The sequence below is a fragment of the Ovis canadensis genome, chromosome 18, assembly GCF_042477335.2.
Source record: "Ovis canadensis isolate MfBH-ARS-UI-01 breed Bighorn chromosome 18, ARS-UI_OviCan_v2, whole genome shotgun sequence".
Lineage (NCBI taxonomy): Eukaryota > Metazoa > Chordata > Mammalia > Artiodactyla > Bovidae > Ovis > Ovis canadensis.
In genome coordinates, this window is record NC_091262.1 from 47,494,579 (window position 1) to 47,511,308 (window position 16,730).

At 39.2% G+C, this 16,730-nt stretch overlaps 1 protein-coding gene across 3 annotated transcripts in view; it reads left to right on the forward strand.

Moving 5' to 3' along the window:
• Window positions 1–16,730, forward strand: part of EDC3 (enhancer of mRNA decapping 3) — a 54,962-nt gene that overhangs the window by 9,365 nt on the left and 28,867 nt on the right. For all 3 annotated transcript variants that reach the window (XM_069560172.1, XM_069560174.1, XM_069560175.1), the window contains 2 exons: window positions 10,251–10,461; window positions 14,086–14,405. In XM_069560172.1, coding sequence (XP_069416273.1) covers window positions 10,298–10,461; window positions 14,086–14,405 — 484 coding nt within the window. In that variant the 5' untranslated portion in view covers window positions 10,251–10,297. The remainder of the gene's footprint in view (window positions 1–10,250; window positions 10,462–14,085; window positions 14,406–16,730) is intronic.

The following is a 16,730-nucleotide window of genomic DNA, read 5'->3' on the forward strand; positions in this document are numbered from 1 at the left end:
AATGCAGTGGAATAGCACATACACATGGAGAATATGCTATTTTACTAAGAGGCTGCCTTTATGCTCTGATTATAAGTGTGTAAATATCCATTTTAATCTCTCTGTTGTAAATTCCCCATCTGTAAAATGGGTTAGTAAAGTAATCATCTCATAGGGTTGTCATGAAGATTGAAGGCCCCTAAAGAAGGCCCTTAAAGTTTTAACTCAGTCCTGAGACATAGTAAATGAGCAATAAATACTAGCTGCTGCTATTGTTACATAATATGATGGTATGTGTGTAAAGGTTGTGGGATTACATGTGTTCCATTCACCTTTTATTTTATTAAGGGTGATTTCCCCCCATCCCTTTCTGTTACCTATTACTATATTAAATCATTACCAAATTCAGGCCATCACCTATATCAGTCTTGGTCTTGAATCTCAACTTTTTCCCTTCTCCATTGCTTCTACCTATTCCAGCTTACCACTGTCTCTTAAATAGACTGCTCTAGTTGCCTCCCAGCGTCTTTTTTTTTGACACGTCTTCCAATTTGTATTCTTTAATGATGATTTTTGATGAGCAGGACTTTTAAATTTTGATGAAGTCTAATTCATCAGATTTTTTTTCTTTTATGATTAGTACTGTGTATTTCAGTTTTGTCTAAGAAATCTTTCTCTACTGTAAGGTCACTTAGATGTTCTGTTGTTTTTCTTTTTTTCCCCCTCAGTAGCTTTAGTTTTAACTTTTATATTATAATGAAAGTGAAGTCGCTCAGTCATGTCCGACTCTGTGACCCTGTCGACTGTAGTCCACCAGGCTCTTCCATCCATGGGATTCTCTGGGCAAGAGTACTGGAGTGGGTTGCCATTTCCTTCTCCAACTTTTATATTTAGATAGTTTATTTTGAATTAATTTTTTGTATCTGGTATGGGATAGGAATAGAAAGATATTTTTTCTCATATATATCCAGTTGGTCTAGCACCATTTATTAAAATATACTTTTTGATTTCTCCATTGATTTATGTTGATACCTTGTGATCAGAAGTCAGTTAAACATGTTTGTATAGGTCTGTTTCTAAACTCTGTTCGGTTCGTCTGGTTATCTCCTCACACCAGTACCACATTGATTTCTATAGTTTTATAGTAAAACTTGAAATAAGATAGTGTAAAACAACTGCCTTTGTTTTTCTTTTATATGATTGTTTTGGCTGTTCTAAGTATTTTGCATTTCCATATAGATTTTAGGACCAGTTTTCCAGTTTCTCCAAAAAGGCCAACTGGGATCTTTATTTATATTTGATCTGCAGACCAACTTGAGGAGACTTGACAACATTAAGCTCTTCAGTCTGTGAATGTGTACATCTCTCCATTTATTTAGATCTTCTCTTCCTGTTTCTCAGCAATCTTTTGTAGTTTTTATCATAGAGGTCCAGCACATTTTTCATTAGATATGTTCCTAAGTTTTTGTGTTTTTTAGCGCTATTTTAAATAGTATTTTAAAGTTTTATTTTTGGTTGTTTGTTGCTATTATATAAAATACAGTTGTTTATTTTATATTGAGCATGTATCCTGTGATCTTGCTAAAGTCATGCTCAGTTGCTTCAGTTGTGTCCGACTCTTTGTGACCCCGTGGACTGTAGCCCGCCAGGCTCATCTGCCCATGGGATTCTCCAGGCAAGAATACTGGAGTGGGTTGCCACATCCCCCTCCAGGGAGGGGGATCTTCCAGACCCAGGGATCGAACCTGTGTCTCTTAAGTCTCCTGCACTGGCAGGCAGTTCTTTACCACTAGCGCCACCTGGGAAGCCCTGCTAAAGTTTCATACTAGTAGGGTTTCTTGGGAGGGGTTACATTCCCTAGGGTTCTCTACATGCACAGTCAACAATAAAGTTTACAAATAAAAACAACTTTACATCTTCATTTCCAGTATTTATGCTTTTTATTTCTTTTTCTTACTGCAGTAGCTAGTACCTATAATATAATGTTGAATAAGAAGTAGAGCTGGTGAGAGTTGATATTCTTGTCTTGTCCCAGTCTTCGGGGGAAAGAATTCATTGTTTCACCATTAATATGATGTTATCTATAATTGTTTTATAGATGCTGCTGCTCCTTTTTTATATCATGGATGATGTTGAATTTTGTCAGATTATCTTTCTGCATTTGTTGATGTGATCATACATAATTTCCCATTTGCTTTGTTAATGTGGTAGAAGACATTGATTTTTTTTTTTTTTTACCTTTTTGTTTGAGATAGCTGTAGATCCATATGTCCTTATAAGAAATAATAGAGAGATTCCATATATCCTGCCTGGTTTTCCCTATTGGTAACATCTTTCAAAACACGCAACTCACATGACCTAGCAGTTGAACGACTGGTCATTTATCTCAGAGAATGGAAGACCTATCCTGGTCACTACCAGGATATTGGCATCATGTGGTCAAGAGGCAGAATGTTTCCCTAACCACAGGGATCCCTCATGTTGCTCATTTATAGCCATCCCTGTTTTCCTTGTGTCTCTGGCCCTTCTCTCACTCCTGGGAACCACTCTTCTCTTCTCCGTTTCTATAGCTGTCATTTCAAGAATATTACACAAATGGAATCATAAAGAATGTAATCCTTGGGGGTTGGCTTTTTTCACTTTTTCTCCATACTACGGTTTGTGTTTAACCTTTGACACGTGGAAAGTCATCTAGCCTGTTCCAGTTTGAGGCTATTAGAAGTAAACCTGATATAAACATTCAAGTACAGGTTTTTTTGTGAGTTAAGTCTTCCATTCTCTGAGATAAATGACCAGTCGTTCAACTGCTAGGTCATGTGAGTTGCGTGTTTAGGTTTTTTTTTTTTAATAGCCTCCATTTTGGCTATTTATTTATTTTTTGGCTGCGCTGGGTCTTTGTTGCTGCGTGCAGGCTTTCTGTGGTTGCACTGTGCTGGCTTAGAAGTTGTGGAGATGAGCTTAATTGCCCCACAGCATGTGGAATCCTCCTGGACCAGGCATCAAACTTGTGTCCCCTGCATTGGCAGGCAGATTCTTAACCGCTGGACCACCAGAGATGTCTGCTTTTTTTTTTTAATAAAAAAATGGCTTCAGCATTTAGTACTTCCATCAGCCGTGTATGAATATATGAGTATGTATGAATGTATGAGTTATTTAATTTTTCCACATCCTTATTTGTACTTGGTGTTGTCAGTGTGTTTTATTTTAGCTGTTCTAGTGGGCATGTAGTGTGTCATTGTGGTTTTAGCTTACATTTCCCTAGTGGTTAATGTAGTGATGTTGAACATCTTTTCATGGACTTATTTGCCATCTGTTTAGTTCTTTGTTGAAATGTCTTTTGTGTCTTTTGCCCACTATGGATTGGATTTTTTTTTTCCATCACTGAGTTTTGAGAGTTCTATTTATGTATTCTAGATACTGGTCATTAGTCTTTGTCATATATATGATTTGTAAATTTTTTTTTCCAGTCTGTAACTTTTTTAAAAAAGCCGGATCCTTTTGCAGTATGAAAGTTTTTCATTTTCAAGAAGTCTGATCAGTTTCTCCTTAATAGGTCATGCTTTTGGTGTCCAGTTGAAGAAGTCATTGCTTCACCCTAGATCCTGAAGGCTTCTCTTATGTTTTTCCTAAAAGTTTTATAGTTTGACATTTTACGTTTAAGTCTATGACCCATTTTGATTAAATGTGTATATAAATTATGAAACTTATATCAGGGTTGATTTTCTACTGATGAATATCCATTACCATTTGTCTTAACAACTGAAGCAAGGTATACGGTATTTGTATTCTTTCATTGGAAATACAAAGCCTGATAAGATTATTAAACTCAGTATCTAGATTATTTTATTTTTAAAAATACTTGTTTTGCTGCTTGATTCATTATAGAAGATTGTATTAATTCTCTTCTATTGACTTTAAAAATTCTTGAATATTTTATATACTTGTTTTATATTCTATATTATGTTTTGACATAATCATATTACCTAAATGGAAAATTATAGCAGTATATTATTATTAGTGAGTTGTACCCTCAGTGATAATATATATTGTTTAGGCATGAATTAACTCTTTTAATGTTTTTGCCTTAATCTTTTATCTGATGTTTTTACTGCAGCCCTTTCATTTCTTTTATTTATATAATTTGTTCAACTTAAAAAAATTTATTTACAGTTGATTTATAGTGTGTTGATTTTTGCTGTACAGCAAAATGATTCAGTCATATATACATTCTTTTTCATTATCTCTTCTATTATGGTTTTTCACAGGATATTGAATATCGTTCCTTGTGCTGTACAGTTTAGTAGGACCTTGTTTATCTCTGCTATATATAATAGTTTGCATCTGCTAATCCTAAATTCCCAGTTCTTTCCTGCCCCACCTCCTCTCCTCCTTGGCAACCACAAGTCTGTTTTCTGTGTCTGTGAGTTTATTTCTGTTTCATGGATATGTTCATTTGTAGCATATTTTAGATTCCACATTCAAGTGATATCACATGGTATTTGTCTCTCTTTCTGACTTATTTTGCTTAGTATGATCATCTCTAGGTCCATCCATGTAGCTGCAAATGTCATTATTCCATTCTTTTTGTGGCTGAGTAACATTCAACTGTATATGAGTAATGTGTATGTGTGTATGTATATATACACACACATATATTTAAACATCTTTTTTTTGCTTTTGAAATTTTAATATAAAAAAGTAGAAACACAGATGGGGCACAAATGTGCATTTTATACCCGAAGATAATATGGATAATTTGGTTATTACTCATAACATTTTAACGAAATAATCAGAAATTTAGTTATTTACATTAGTAATAACATGAGTCCTTAAAGGAGTTTCTCATATATCATCTCCTACATCATCTCACGTTGGGAGATGATGTGTGCAGTGGGCAGATAGGAACAAAAAGCAATCAATAAAGAAAATGTGATAAGTAATCTGATAGAATTTTCAGAAATTCTGAATTTTCTGGAAAATTCTGAAAGAGATGGGAATATCAGACCACCTGGCCTGCCTCTTGAGAAGCCTATATGCAGGTCAGGAAGCAACAGTTAGAACTGGACATGGAACGACAGACTGATTCCAAATAGGAAAAGAAGTACGTCAAGGCTGTATATTGTTACCCTGCTTATTTAACTTCTATGCAGAGTACATCATGAGAAGCGCTGGGCTGGAAGAAGCACAAGCTGGAATCAAGATTGTGGAAGAAATGTCAATAATTTCAGATATGCAGATGACACCACCCTTATGGCAGAAAGTGAAGAGGAACTAAAAAGCCTCTTGATGAAAGTGAAAGAGGAGAGTGAAAAAGTTGGCTTAAAGCTCAACATTCAGAAAACGAAGATCATGGCATCCGGTCCCATCACTTCATGGGAAATAGATGGGGAAACAGTGGAAACAGTGTCAGACTTTATTTTTTTGGGCTCCAAAATCACTGCAGATGGTGACTGCAGCCATGAAATTGAAAGACGGTTACTCCTTGGAAGGAAAGTTATGACCAACCTAGATAGCATATTGAAAAGCAGAGACATTACTTTGCCAACAAAGGGCCATCTAGTCAAGGCTATGGTTTTTCCAGTGGTCATGTATGGATGTGAGAGTTGGACTGTGAAGAAAGCTGAGCGCTGAAGAATTGATGCTTTTGAACTGTGGTGCTGGAGAAGACTCTTGAGAGTCCCTTGGACTGCAAGGAGATCCAACCAGTCCATTCTGAAGGAGATCAGCCCTGGGATTTCTTTGGCAGGTGATGCTAAAGCTGAAGCTCCAGTACTTTGGCCACCTGATGCGAAGAGTTGACTCATTGGAAAAGACTGATGCTGGGAGGGATTAAGGGCAGGAGGAGAAGGGGACGACGGAGGATGAGATGGCTGGATGGCATCACTGACCTGATGGATGTGAGTCTGAGTGAACTCTGGGAGTTGGTGATGGACAGGGAGGCCTGGCATGCTGTGATTCATAGGGTCGCAAAAAGTCGGACACGACTGAGTGACTGAACTGAACTGAATCTGATAGAGATAATACTGTTTCTAGGAGATAATATTGGAGGCGCTTTTTTAAAATTTTATTTTTAATTGGAGGATAACTGCTTTTCAATGTTGTGTTGGTTTCTGCCATACAACAGCATAAATCATCTGTTATACATATATCCCCTCCCTCTTGAACCTCCTGCCCACCCCCACCTCACTATTTGTGAGAGTACCAGGTTAAACTCCCAAAATGTCTCCTCCCTCTTGAACATCCCACCACCCCCACCCCACCTGTTGTAACAGAGTGCCAGGTTAAGCCTTGAAAAGGAACAGAGATCATTCTGTCTGTCTGAGATTGCATCCAAGTACTGCATTTTGGACTCTCTTGTTTCTATGATGGCTATTCCATTTCTTCTAAGGGATTCTTGCCCACAGTAGTAGATAAAATGGTCATCTGAGTTAAATTCACCCGCTCCAGTCCATTTTAGTTCTCTGATTCCTAAAATGTTGATGTTTGCTCTTGCCGTCTTCTGTTTGACCGCTTCCAACTTGCCTTGATTCATGGACCTAACATTTGTGACATTGTACATGAGGCAGTGATCAAGACCATCCCTAAGAAAAAGAAATGCAAAAAGGCAAAATGGTTGTCTGAGGAGGCCTTATAAATAGCTGAGAAAAGAAGAGAAGCTAAAGGCAAAGGAGAAAAGGAAAGATAAACCCATTTGACTGCAGAGTTCCAAAGAATAGCAGGAGAGATAAGAAAGCCTTCTTCAGTGATCAAAGCAAAGAAATAGAGACAAACAATAGGATGGGAAAAACTAGAGATCTCTTCAAGAAAATTAGAGACACCAAGGGAACATTTCATGCAAAGATGGGCACAATAAGAACAGAAATTGTATGGACCTAACAGAAGCAGAAGATATTCAGAAGAGGTGGCAAGAATACACAGGAGAACTATACAAAAAAGATATTAATGACCCAGATAACCACGGTGGTGTGATCACTCACCTAGAGCCAGACATCCTGGAATGTGAAGTCAAGTGGGCCTGAGGAAGCATCACTACAAACAAAGCTAATGGAGATGATGAAATTCCAGTTGAGCTGTTTCACATCCTAAAAGATGATGCTGTGAAAGTACTGCACTCAATATGCCAGCAAGTTTGGAAAACTCACCAGTGGCCCGAAGATTGGGAAAGGTCAGTTTTCATTCCAATCCCAAAGAAAGTCACTGCCAAAGAATGCTCAAACTACTGCACAATTGCACTCATCTCACACGCTAGCAACGTAATGCTCAAAATTCTCCAAGCCAGGCTTCAACAGTACATGAACTGTGAACTTCCAGATGTTCAAGCTGGATTTAGAAGAGGCAGGAGAACCAGAGATCAAATCACCAGTGTCTGTTGGATCATCGAAAAACCAAGAGAGTTCCAGAAAAACATCTGTTTCTGCTTTATTGACTATGGCAAAGCCTTTGACTGTGTGGATCACAACAAATTGTGGAAAATTCTTAAAGAGATGGGAATACCAGACCACCTGAGCTGCCTCCTGAGAAGTCTGAGGAAATATGCAGGTCAGGAAGCAACAGTTAGAACTGGACATGGAACAACAGACTGGTTCCACATTGAGAGAGGAATATGTCAAGGCTGCAGTTGCCTGCTTATTTAACTTATATGCAGAGTACATCATGCGAAATGCTAGACTGGATGAAGCAAAAGCTGGAATCAAGATTGCTGGGAGAAATATCAATAACCTCAGATATGCAGATGACACCACCCTTATTGCAGGAAACGAAGAACTAAAGAGCCTCTTGATGAAAGTGAAAGAGGAGAGTGAAAAAGTTGGCTTAAAACTCAACATTCAGAAAACTTAAGATCATGGCATCTGGTTCTGTCACTTCATGGCAAATAGATGGGGAAGCAATGGAAACAGTGACAGACTTAATTTTCTTGGACTCCGAAATCACTGGTGACTGCAGCCATGAAATTGAAAGACGCTTGCTCCTTGGAAGAAAAGTTATGACCAACCTAGACAGCATATTAAAAAGCAGAGACATTACTTTGCCAACGAAGGTCGATCTAGTCAAAGCTGTGTTTTTCTAGTCATGTATGGATGTGTGACTTGGACTGTAAAGAAAGCTGAGCGCTGAAGAATTGATGCTTTTTTTTTTTTTTTTTTTGCTATTTTCTGTTTTTACTTGGGCTGGTAGAAACAATACAATAGTTTCCTATTTTTTTTTTAATTTTAAAATCTTTAATTCTTACATGCGTTCCCAAACATGAACCCCCCTCCCACCTCCCTCCCCACAACATCTCTCTGGGTCATCCCCATGCACCAGCCCCAAGCATGCTGCACCCTGCGTCAGACATAGACTGGCAGAATTGATGCTTTTGAACTGTGGTGTTGGAGAAAACTCTTTGAGAGTCCCTTGGACTGCAAGGAGATCAAACCAGTCCATCCTAAAGGAAATCAGTTCTGAATATTCATTGGAAGGACTGATGCTGAAGCTGAAGCTCCAATACTGTGGTCACCTGATGTGAAGAACTGACTCATTGGAAAAGACCCTGATCCTGGCAAAGACTGAAGGCGGGAGGAGAAGGGGACAACAGGATGAGGTGATTGGATGGCATCACCGACTCAATGGAAATGAGTTTGGGTAAACTCTGGGAGTTGGTGATGGACACGGAGGCCTGGTGTGCTGCACTCCATGGGGTTACAAAGAGTTGGACACAACTGAGTGACTGAACTGAACTGATGGTTCCATATAAATTGGAGGATTGTTTGTTCTAGTTCTGTGAAAAATATAATGAGTAACTTGATAGGTATCACATTAAATCTGTAGATTGTTTTGGATAATTATGGCCATTTTAACAATATGAATTCTCTCAATCTAAGAGCATGGGATATCTTTCCATTTCTTTGAATCATCTTCAGTTACCTTTATTAATGTTCTGTAGTTCTCAGTGTCTTTCACTTCCTTGGTGAGGTTTATTCCGAAGTTTTTATTTTTAATCTTTGGTGATTTTTAAAAAGGATTGTCTGTTTATATCCCTTTCTGATATTTCACTATTAGTGTAAAGAAATGCAGCCAGTTTCTGTATGTTAATTGTATCTTGTCACCTTGCTGAATTTGTTTTATCAGTTCTAGTAATTTTTGTCCATTACCATTTGTTGTTAAAAACTATATCACCTCCTTTGAATTACTTTTCCACTTTGTCAAAAATCAGTTAGGCATATTTGTATGGATCTATTTCTAGCTTTTTTGTGTTAGTGATTGTGTCTGTTTTACACTTGTATCACTTTTGGTAACTTGTTTTTCAAGGAATTTCTTTGTTTCATCCGAGTTGTCAAATTTACTGACGTAAGACTATCTTTTTAATGCCTGTAATGTCCTGTTGTTCATTCCTGACATTGACAATATATGTTCTCTCTCTTTTTCTTGGTTATTCTAGCTAGGGATTTATCAGCCTCATTGATATTTTCAAGAGAACAGATTTTTGGTTTTGTGTATTTTTCTTGTTTCTTATTTCATTGATTTCTACTCTTTGATTTCTTTCTAATACCTTTGGTTTATTTGCTCCTTTTTGCCTAGCTTCTTAAGATGGAAGCTTCAATCATTGGTTTTAAACCTTTCTTCCTTTCTGATATAAGCATTTATATTAGAAAATATAAATATATAAATTTCTTTTCAAACACTTTTTTAAGCACATCCCACAAATGTTGATATGTTCTATTTTCATTTTCCTTGACTTTGAACTATTTTCTAACTGTCCTTTTGATTTCTTCTTTGACTCATTGGTTATGTAGAGATGTTTTGCTCTATTTACAGTTATTTGGAGAGATTTGAAAAATCTTATTATCGAATTCAAATTTAATTCTGACTTTGGACAAAAAGTATACTCTGTCAGATTTCAGTCCTTTGAAATGAATTGATACTAGTTTAAGGCCCAGCATATGTTGGTGAACTGGAAAAGAGTCTATGCCCCGTAGTTGTTAGGTTTAGTGTTCTGTAATGCCTTCAGTCAACTTTCAAAATAAATTTTGTAGAGGATTTTTTATTATCATTTAAAGTATGTCTAGGTAAGTAGCTAGTACATATGGTTGAAAGTACTTAAAAGAACTATATATGTAATGATATTGCTCATTCATCAGTATGCTTACTCCTAGTGGGGAAAAAAAGCTTTATTTTTAATGCTTTATTACCTCAGTTAAGGTTGTGATAGAATATGTGTTATTAAGCAGCACCTATTATATAACCTGATACAATGTTTGCTAAATTTTACTGGAGATTTGTCTGTTTCTCAGGTGCACTGCATGATTCCTTCTCTCCACGGAAATCTCACATCTGAAACATGGCTACAGATTGGCTGGGCAGTATTGTGTCCATCAACTGTGGAGATAGCTTGGGTGTCTATCAGGGAAGAGTGTCAGCAGTGGATCAGGTCAGCCAGACGATTTCTCTCACCCGGCCTTTCCACAATGGAGTGAAGTGCCTTGTGCCAGAAGTCACTTTCAGGTGAGTGTCCTGACTGACTCTTCAAATCCAGTCTGGTGATCTGCGGAGCTTGACCTAGGTCTCATTGCCAATATTCTCTTGCTTAGGACTACTTTTGTCAGGGGGTAGATTTTACCACCTTAGATCTTCTAGTTCTGATGCTGTTTCAGCAGACTTTGTGTAGTGATTAGCTTTCAGCTGATGATTCAGGGTTTGTGAAACATTTTTTTTTATCTCTGTCAGACATGCAATATTATATTTAAATGTGTCAGATTTAGAATCATCTTTCTGTTTTTTTTTTTTTACGATTTCAGATTTCCTTTCTCAGTTTTGTATTATTTGTTCTTTCTTATATGTAAGGCCTTTATTGATTCCCCCTTCCCGTCCCCCCACATAACTATCTCTCTTTGTAGATTTGTATTATAATTTATCTCCAGAGACACACTCTAACTAGTAGCTAAAGTCCTTAGCTATAGGAATGTATTTTTTCTTTAGTGTTTGCCAACAGATCTCAAGTTTAGATGTTGTCTTCACATCCCTCTTTTCACAAGTTTCACAGAAACCTTCCTTTCTTAACGTTTTTTTAAAAAAACACTTTCTGGCAAGAGCTTCCTTGACTTACTAAACAACACCCAGACCTAACCTTTTCTGTAGGTGTGTATCCCTCCTTATTGCTTACCTCCTCTGAAGTCTTCACAGAAGGTATACCCTTTGTGTTCAAGGCTAACCTTATCACATATGCTTTGTGTTAGCGTTTTCTGTATCCTTTGAGACCCTAACCCTTTTCTTTTGTGTCTTCACTTTGAACCTTTATACTGTCTCTCTTCTCATCACTTTCTAACTTTCCCAGGCCTCTCCCATAGTAAAAACACTCCTCCCCTTAGCGCACACACCTTGCATTTGCCACTAGTCCACTGTATTTCCCTGACTAAGGACACCTTTCACTCAGGTTAGAAACTTAGGAATCATAATGAATTCTTTGTTCTCTTGATCTTCATGTTCAGTTAGTCACCAAATTCTTTGGATTCCAAATGTTTTTTTGGTTCCATCCTCCTTTCTCTCTTTGCATTGTCACTTGCTGTATCAGTTCAGTTCAGTCGCTCAGTCGTGTCCGACTCTGCGACCCCATGAATCGCAGCACGCCAGGCCTCCCTGTCCATCACCAACTCCCGATGTCCACTCAGATTCATGTCCATTGAGTCAGTGATGCCATCCAGCCATCTCATCCTCAGTCGTCCCTGTAAGAAACGCAGCGGGAAGAAAGAGCCACCCCTATGGACCGTTGATCAGGGCCTTTATTGGGCGGTCGCTCTCGGGCAGAACTCCCGGGGGCGGGTGAGCAAGGAAGCAAAGGGAGTCTGCGAGGTATGAGGGGTGGAGAAGGGTTTTATAGCCAGGGCCGGGCTCCCATATAAGGAAGAAAGCGTGGGCTCAGCGGTGGTTGGTGTCCAAAGGCTCCGTGTCGGCACCTGATTGGACGGCTTGGTTGTCGGCCCACCTCCGGGACTTGTCTGTGGCACTTTTCCGGGGCATGCCTCAACACGCCCGGGCATGCCTCAACACGCCCGGGCATGCCTCAACATGCCCGACCTTGCCCGACCTTTCAGTCCCCTTCTCCTCCTGCCCCCAATCCCTCCCAGCATCAGGGTCTTTTCCAATGAGTCAACTCTTCGCATCAGGTGGCCAGAGTACTGGAGTTTCAGCTTCAGCATCATTCCCTCCAAAGAAATCCCGGGGCTGATCTCCTTTAGAATGGACTGGTTGGATTTCTCCTTGCAGTCCAAGGGACTCTCAAGAGTCTTCTCCAACACCACAGTTCAGAAGCATCAATTCTTCAGCGCTCAGCTTTCTTCACAGTCCAACTCTCACATCCATACATGACCACTGGAAAAACCATAGCCTTGACTAGACAGCCCTTTGTTGGCAAAGTAATGTCTCTGCTTTTCAATATGCTATCTAGGTTGGTCATAACTGTTCTTCCAAGGAGTAATCGTCTTTTTATTTCATGGCTGCAGTCACCATCTGCAGTGATTTTGGAGCCCAAAAAAATAAAGTCTGACACTGTTTCCACTGTTTCCCCATCTATTTCCCATGAAGTGATGGGACCAGATGCCATGGTCTTATACATCCCCTCTTATTTCTGCCTCATCTCCTAACTGGTGCCCCTGCCTCTAGTTTCTTCACTGTTCTTATAGACACCAGAAAAACCCAGTGTGATTATGATCTGATCCCTAATCTTCTCTTCAGCCTTACCTCCTGATGGCCCTCTACAAGCATTTGTCTCTTTAGTAACGCTATAACATTTACACTAACAACAGTAACTTTTGCAGTTCCTCACATGGCCTCAGTCTCTGAGCCTTGGCTTAAGGTGCCCCTTTCCCTCCCATACTCTGCTTGGCCAACTCTTATTTTCCCTCCCCAACCAGACTTGGCTTAAGTGCTTCATCCATCTCTACCAGACTAACATGTATTTTGCTCTGGGAGGCTCTAGTCCCCAGTACACACCTCTGTCATAGTATTCAACACTTTTGATTACCTACTTGAATTTTCTGCTGAACAGACTTCGAGTTCTGTGTGAGCATATATTACTTTTCGTCTTTATATACCCCACTTCTACTACGGGGGTTACCACATAGTAAGTACTCTGTGTATACCTTTTGAGTGAGCAGGTAGGTAAATTAATGAAAAAAGCCATTAAGCATTCTAGAAATCTAAGATATTAATGATGGTTTTATGATGAACAGTAGGTCTCTTTATTGAAGTATAGTTGATTTGCAGTGTTGTGTTAATTTCTGCTGTACAGCGAAGTGACTCAGTAACACACACACATTCTTTTCTATGTTCTTTTCTATTATGGTTTATCCCAGGATGTTGACTATAGTTCCCTGTGCTATACAGTAGGACCTTGTTGTCCGTCCATCCATATTTAACAGTTCGTATCTACTAACCTGAAATGCCCAGTCCATCCGTCTCCGACTCCCTTAACAATAGGTCTCTTTTTTGTTTTCCTTTTCTAAGCTTTTAATTTATTTTTTGTTTCTTTTCTAAAAAATTTTTAATTGAAGGATAATTGCTTTACAGTATTGTGTTGGTTTCTACCAAATGTCAACATAAATCAGCCGTAGGTTTACCTATGTCCCCTCCCACTTGCACCTCCCACCGACTTCCCTCCCCATCCCACCCCTCTCGTTGTTACGGAGCCCGGTTTGAGTTCCCTGAGTCATTCAGCACAATCCCATTGGCTCTCTGTTTTACATATGGTAATGTATGTTTCCATGTTACTCTCTCCATACATCACACCCTCCTCCCTCCCCGCCTCAGCCGTATCCATATTGCCTGTTCTCAATGTCTGTGTCTCCGTTGCTGCTCTGCAGATAGGTTCATCAGTTCCATCTTTCTAGATTCCATATACATGCATTAGTATATGTTATAACAATAGGTCTCTTTTAAAGGTCAGTGCTGTGTCCATTGAATGTTGGTGGCTAAGTCTTGTCTTTAAGTACGCCACCATCTTTCTTAGGTTTTGCCTTTGATGACTCATTGAAATGAAGCCCTCCAAAGGTGTGGCTTGTTGCTGATAATCTCAGTTTCATCACCGTTATCACTATTTTAGTTTTGAGACTTGGACTCTTTTATGTATTTCAGGGCAGGTGACATTACAGAATTAAAAATTCTGGAGATACCAGGCCCTGGAGAAACCCAGCATTTTGGAGATCTTCATCAGACAGAATTAGGCTCCTCTGGTGTTGGTTGCCAAGTTGGTATCAATCAAAATGGCACAGGCAAGTTGGTCAAGAAGCCAGCCTCTTCGAGCAGTGTCCCTCAGAACATCCCCAAGAGGACAGATGTGAAGAGCCAAGATGTTGCCATCTCTCCCCAGCAGCAACAGTGCTCAAAGAGCTACGTGGACAGGCACACGGAATCCTTGAGTCAGTCCAAGAGCTTCCGTCGTCGGCACAACTCTTGTAAGTTGGATTAAGTTAATGTGTTTTCTTAGCTTGATGTTTCATGTCCACTTATCCACTGCTGTTCTTTAAATAAGTCCTTTATTACTCTAATAAAAAAGATCCTGGCAGGGTTTCGCAAAAATATAGCATGGTTCTTTTATTCCAGTGCTATTTCCTCACGATGTTAAAGGGAAAGGAAATAAGCTGTTGAGGTTCACACCTGCTCCTTGCCCTCTCCCAACATTTCCTTTCCTTCAAAAAATGTCAGTGATCTGGCTCGAGTTCACATAGACAGAAGTGATGTTTTTGATCTGGTAAATGGTGGTAGTAGTGATGTCTGAGTTGAACCTGCATTCAGGCTGTTCTAGGGGATTCTTGAATACGTTTAGTTCTTATGGTTTACCTCCCATCCTCAGTTAGAGGAGAGGAAGGGATGGGCCTAGACATCTCTGTGATCTTACAGTTTCTGACAGACTGACAGTTTTAAATTTACTGTGTTCACTCTCCCTGCCAGTCCACCAAGGAGAGCATACACTGATGTGTGTGGATGTCCAGTTCTGTGTGGTACTGACAAATTGTTGAGTGCCGTTTGCTTATTAGAGAACTGTAGTTAATTCACCCTGAGTCAGGTATGCTCTTTAACGTATTTATTGGAATAATGTTATAGTAGTGAATTATAACAGATTCACTAGAAATTTATGTGGCCCTTCGGAAGCCAAAATTTTTTAAGTTTTGAAGTTGCCTGATTTCTATGAGTATAAACTATTGAAATTTTTGGGAAAAAAAATTAAAAAAAAAAAAGGTATTTCAAGGCACTTTTCCTTCAGTGCTTCTTAAATAACTATTTGAGTTGACCTGAGACTGAAATTAAATTGTTAATTCTTCTCTGTCCTTTGAAAAACTGTAGAATGCTTGGGTAGAAAATGACTTTTCCCATTTAGACTTTAACCTTCTCTGTTTCTTTATTCTTTCTTTAAAACAAACAAACAAACAAAAAAACACCTTTTTTCTTTACCAAAAAATTGGCTTGTTTGTTAAAAGTTTGAATGTTCAAGCAGTTTATAATCTCTCATGCAGGAAGATAATCTTCATTAGCAATTTTCAAATTATTTTTTCCTGTATATTTTCCCCATTAGTAATATCTTACATTACTGTGGTACATCTGTTACATTTAATGAACTGGTTTTGATACATTAACCAAAGTCTATATTTTATTCAGATTCCCTTAGTTTTTACCTAATGTCCTTGTTACAGGCTTTCATCCAGCATGCCACGTTACATTTAGTAGTCATGTCTTCTCTTGGCTCTTACGGTTTCTCAGACTTTCACTGTTTTTGATGATCTAGACAGTTTTGATGAGTACTGGTTAGATATTTTGTAGCATATTCCTCAATTAGTATTTGATGGTTTTTTTTCATGATTAGACTGAGGTTATGTGTTTTGGGGAGGAAGACACAAAGAGAGAGTGTCATTTTCATTGCACCATATCAATAGTATGTGCCGTCAGCATGATACGACTTTTTTTCTCGGCTGCCCTCAGTCTTGTAGCTGCAGGCAGGCTTTCTCTAGTTGCAGAGCATGGGGGCTACTCTCGTGTTCTTCGGGCAGGCTTCCCATGGTGGTGGCTTGTCTTGCGAAGCACAGGCTCTTGGGTGTGCAGGCCTCAGTAGTTGCAGCACGTGGGCTCGTAGTCGCTGCTCACGGGCTTAGTTTCCCCGTGGCTTGTGGATCTTCCTGGGCCAGGGGTAGAATTGATGTGCCCTGCATTGCCAGGTGGATGCTTAACCACTGGACCGCCAGGGGAGTCCCACATTGTATTTCTTTTGACACTGACGTTGATTGCCTGATTGAGGTGGTGTGTGTCAGATTTCTCTTTGAAGTCAGTATGTGCAGCTCACATCCAAGGAGTGGAGAGTTATGCAGACTATCTACATAAGTTACTTGGAATTCTTCTCTACTAGAGATACATCTCTTCTTTCTCATTTATTTGTTCAGTTATTTATTTTTATTAGTATGGACCTACAGGGCTTCTCTAGTGACTAAGCGGTAAAGAATCCACCTGCAATGCAGGAGACGTAGGTTCGATCCCTGGGTGGAGAAGGTCCCCTGGAGAAGGAAACTGTAATCCACTCTAGTGTTCTTGCCTGGGAAATCCCATGTCAGAAGGAGCCTGGTTGGCTGCAGTTCCTTGGGGTGGCTAAGAGTTGGACATAACTTAGCAATTGAACTACAACAACAGGGACTTACAAGTGTTTATTTTACACTTTGGCTTATAATTCAGTGCCACTTTATTTTGGTAATCAAATTGTTTCGACTTTGGCCACTGTGAGCTCTTGCAGTTGG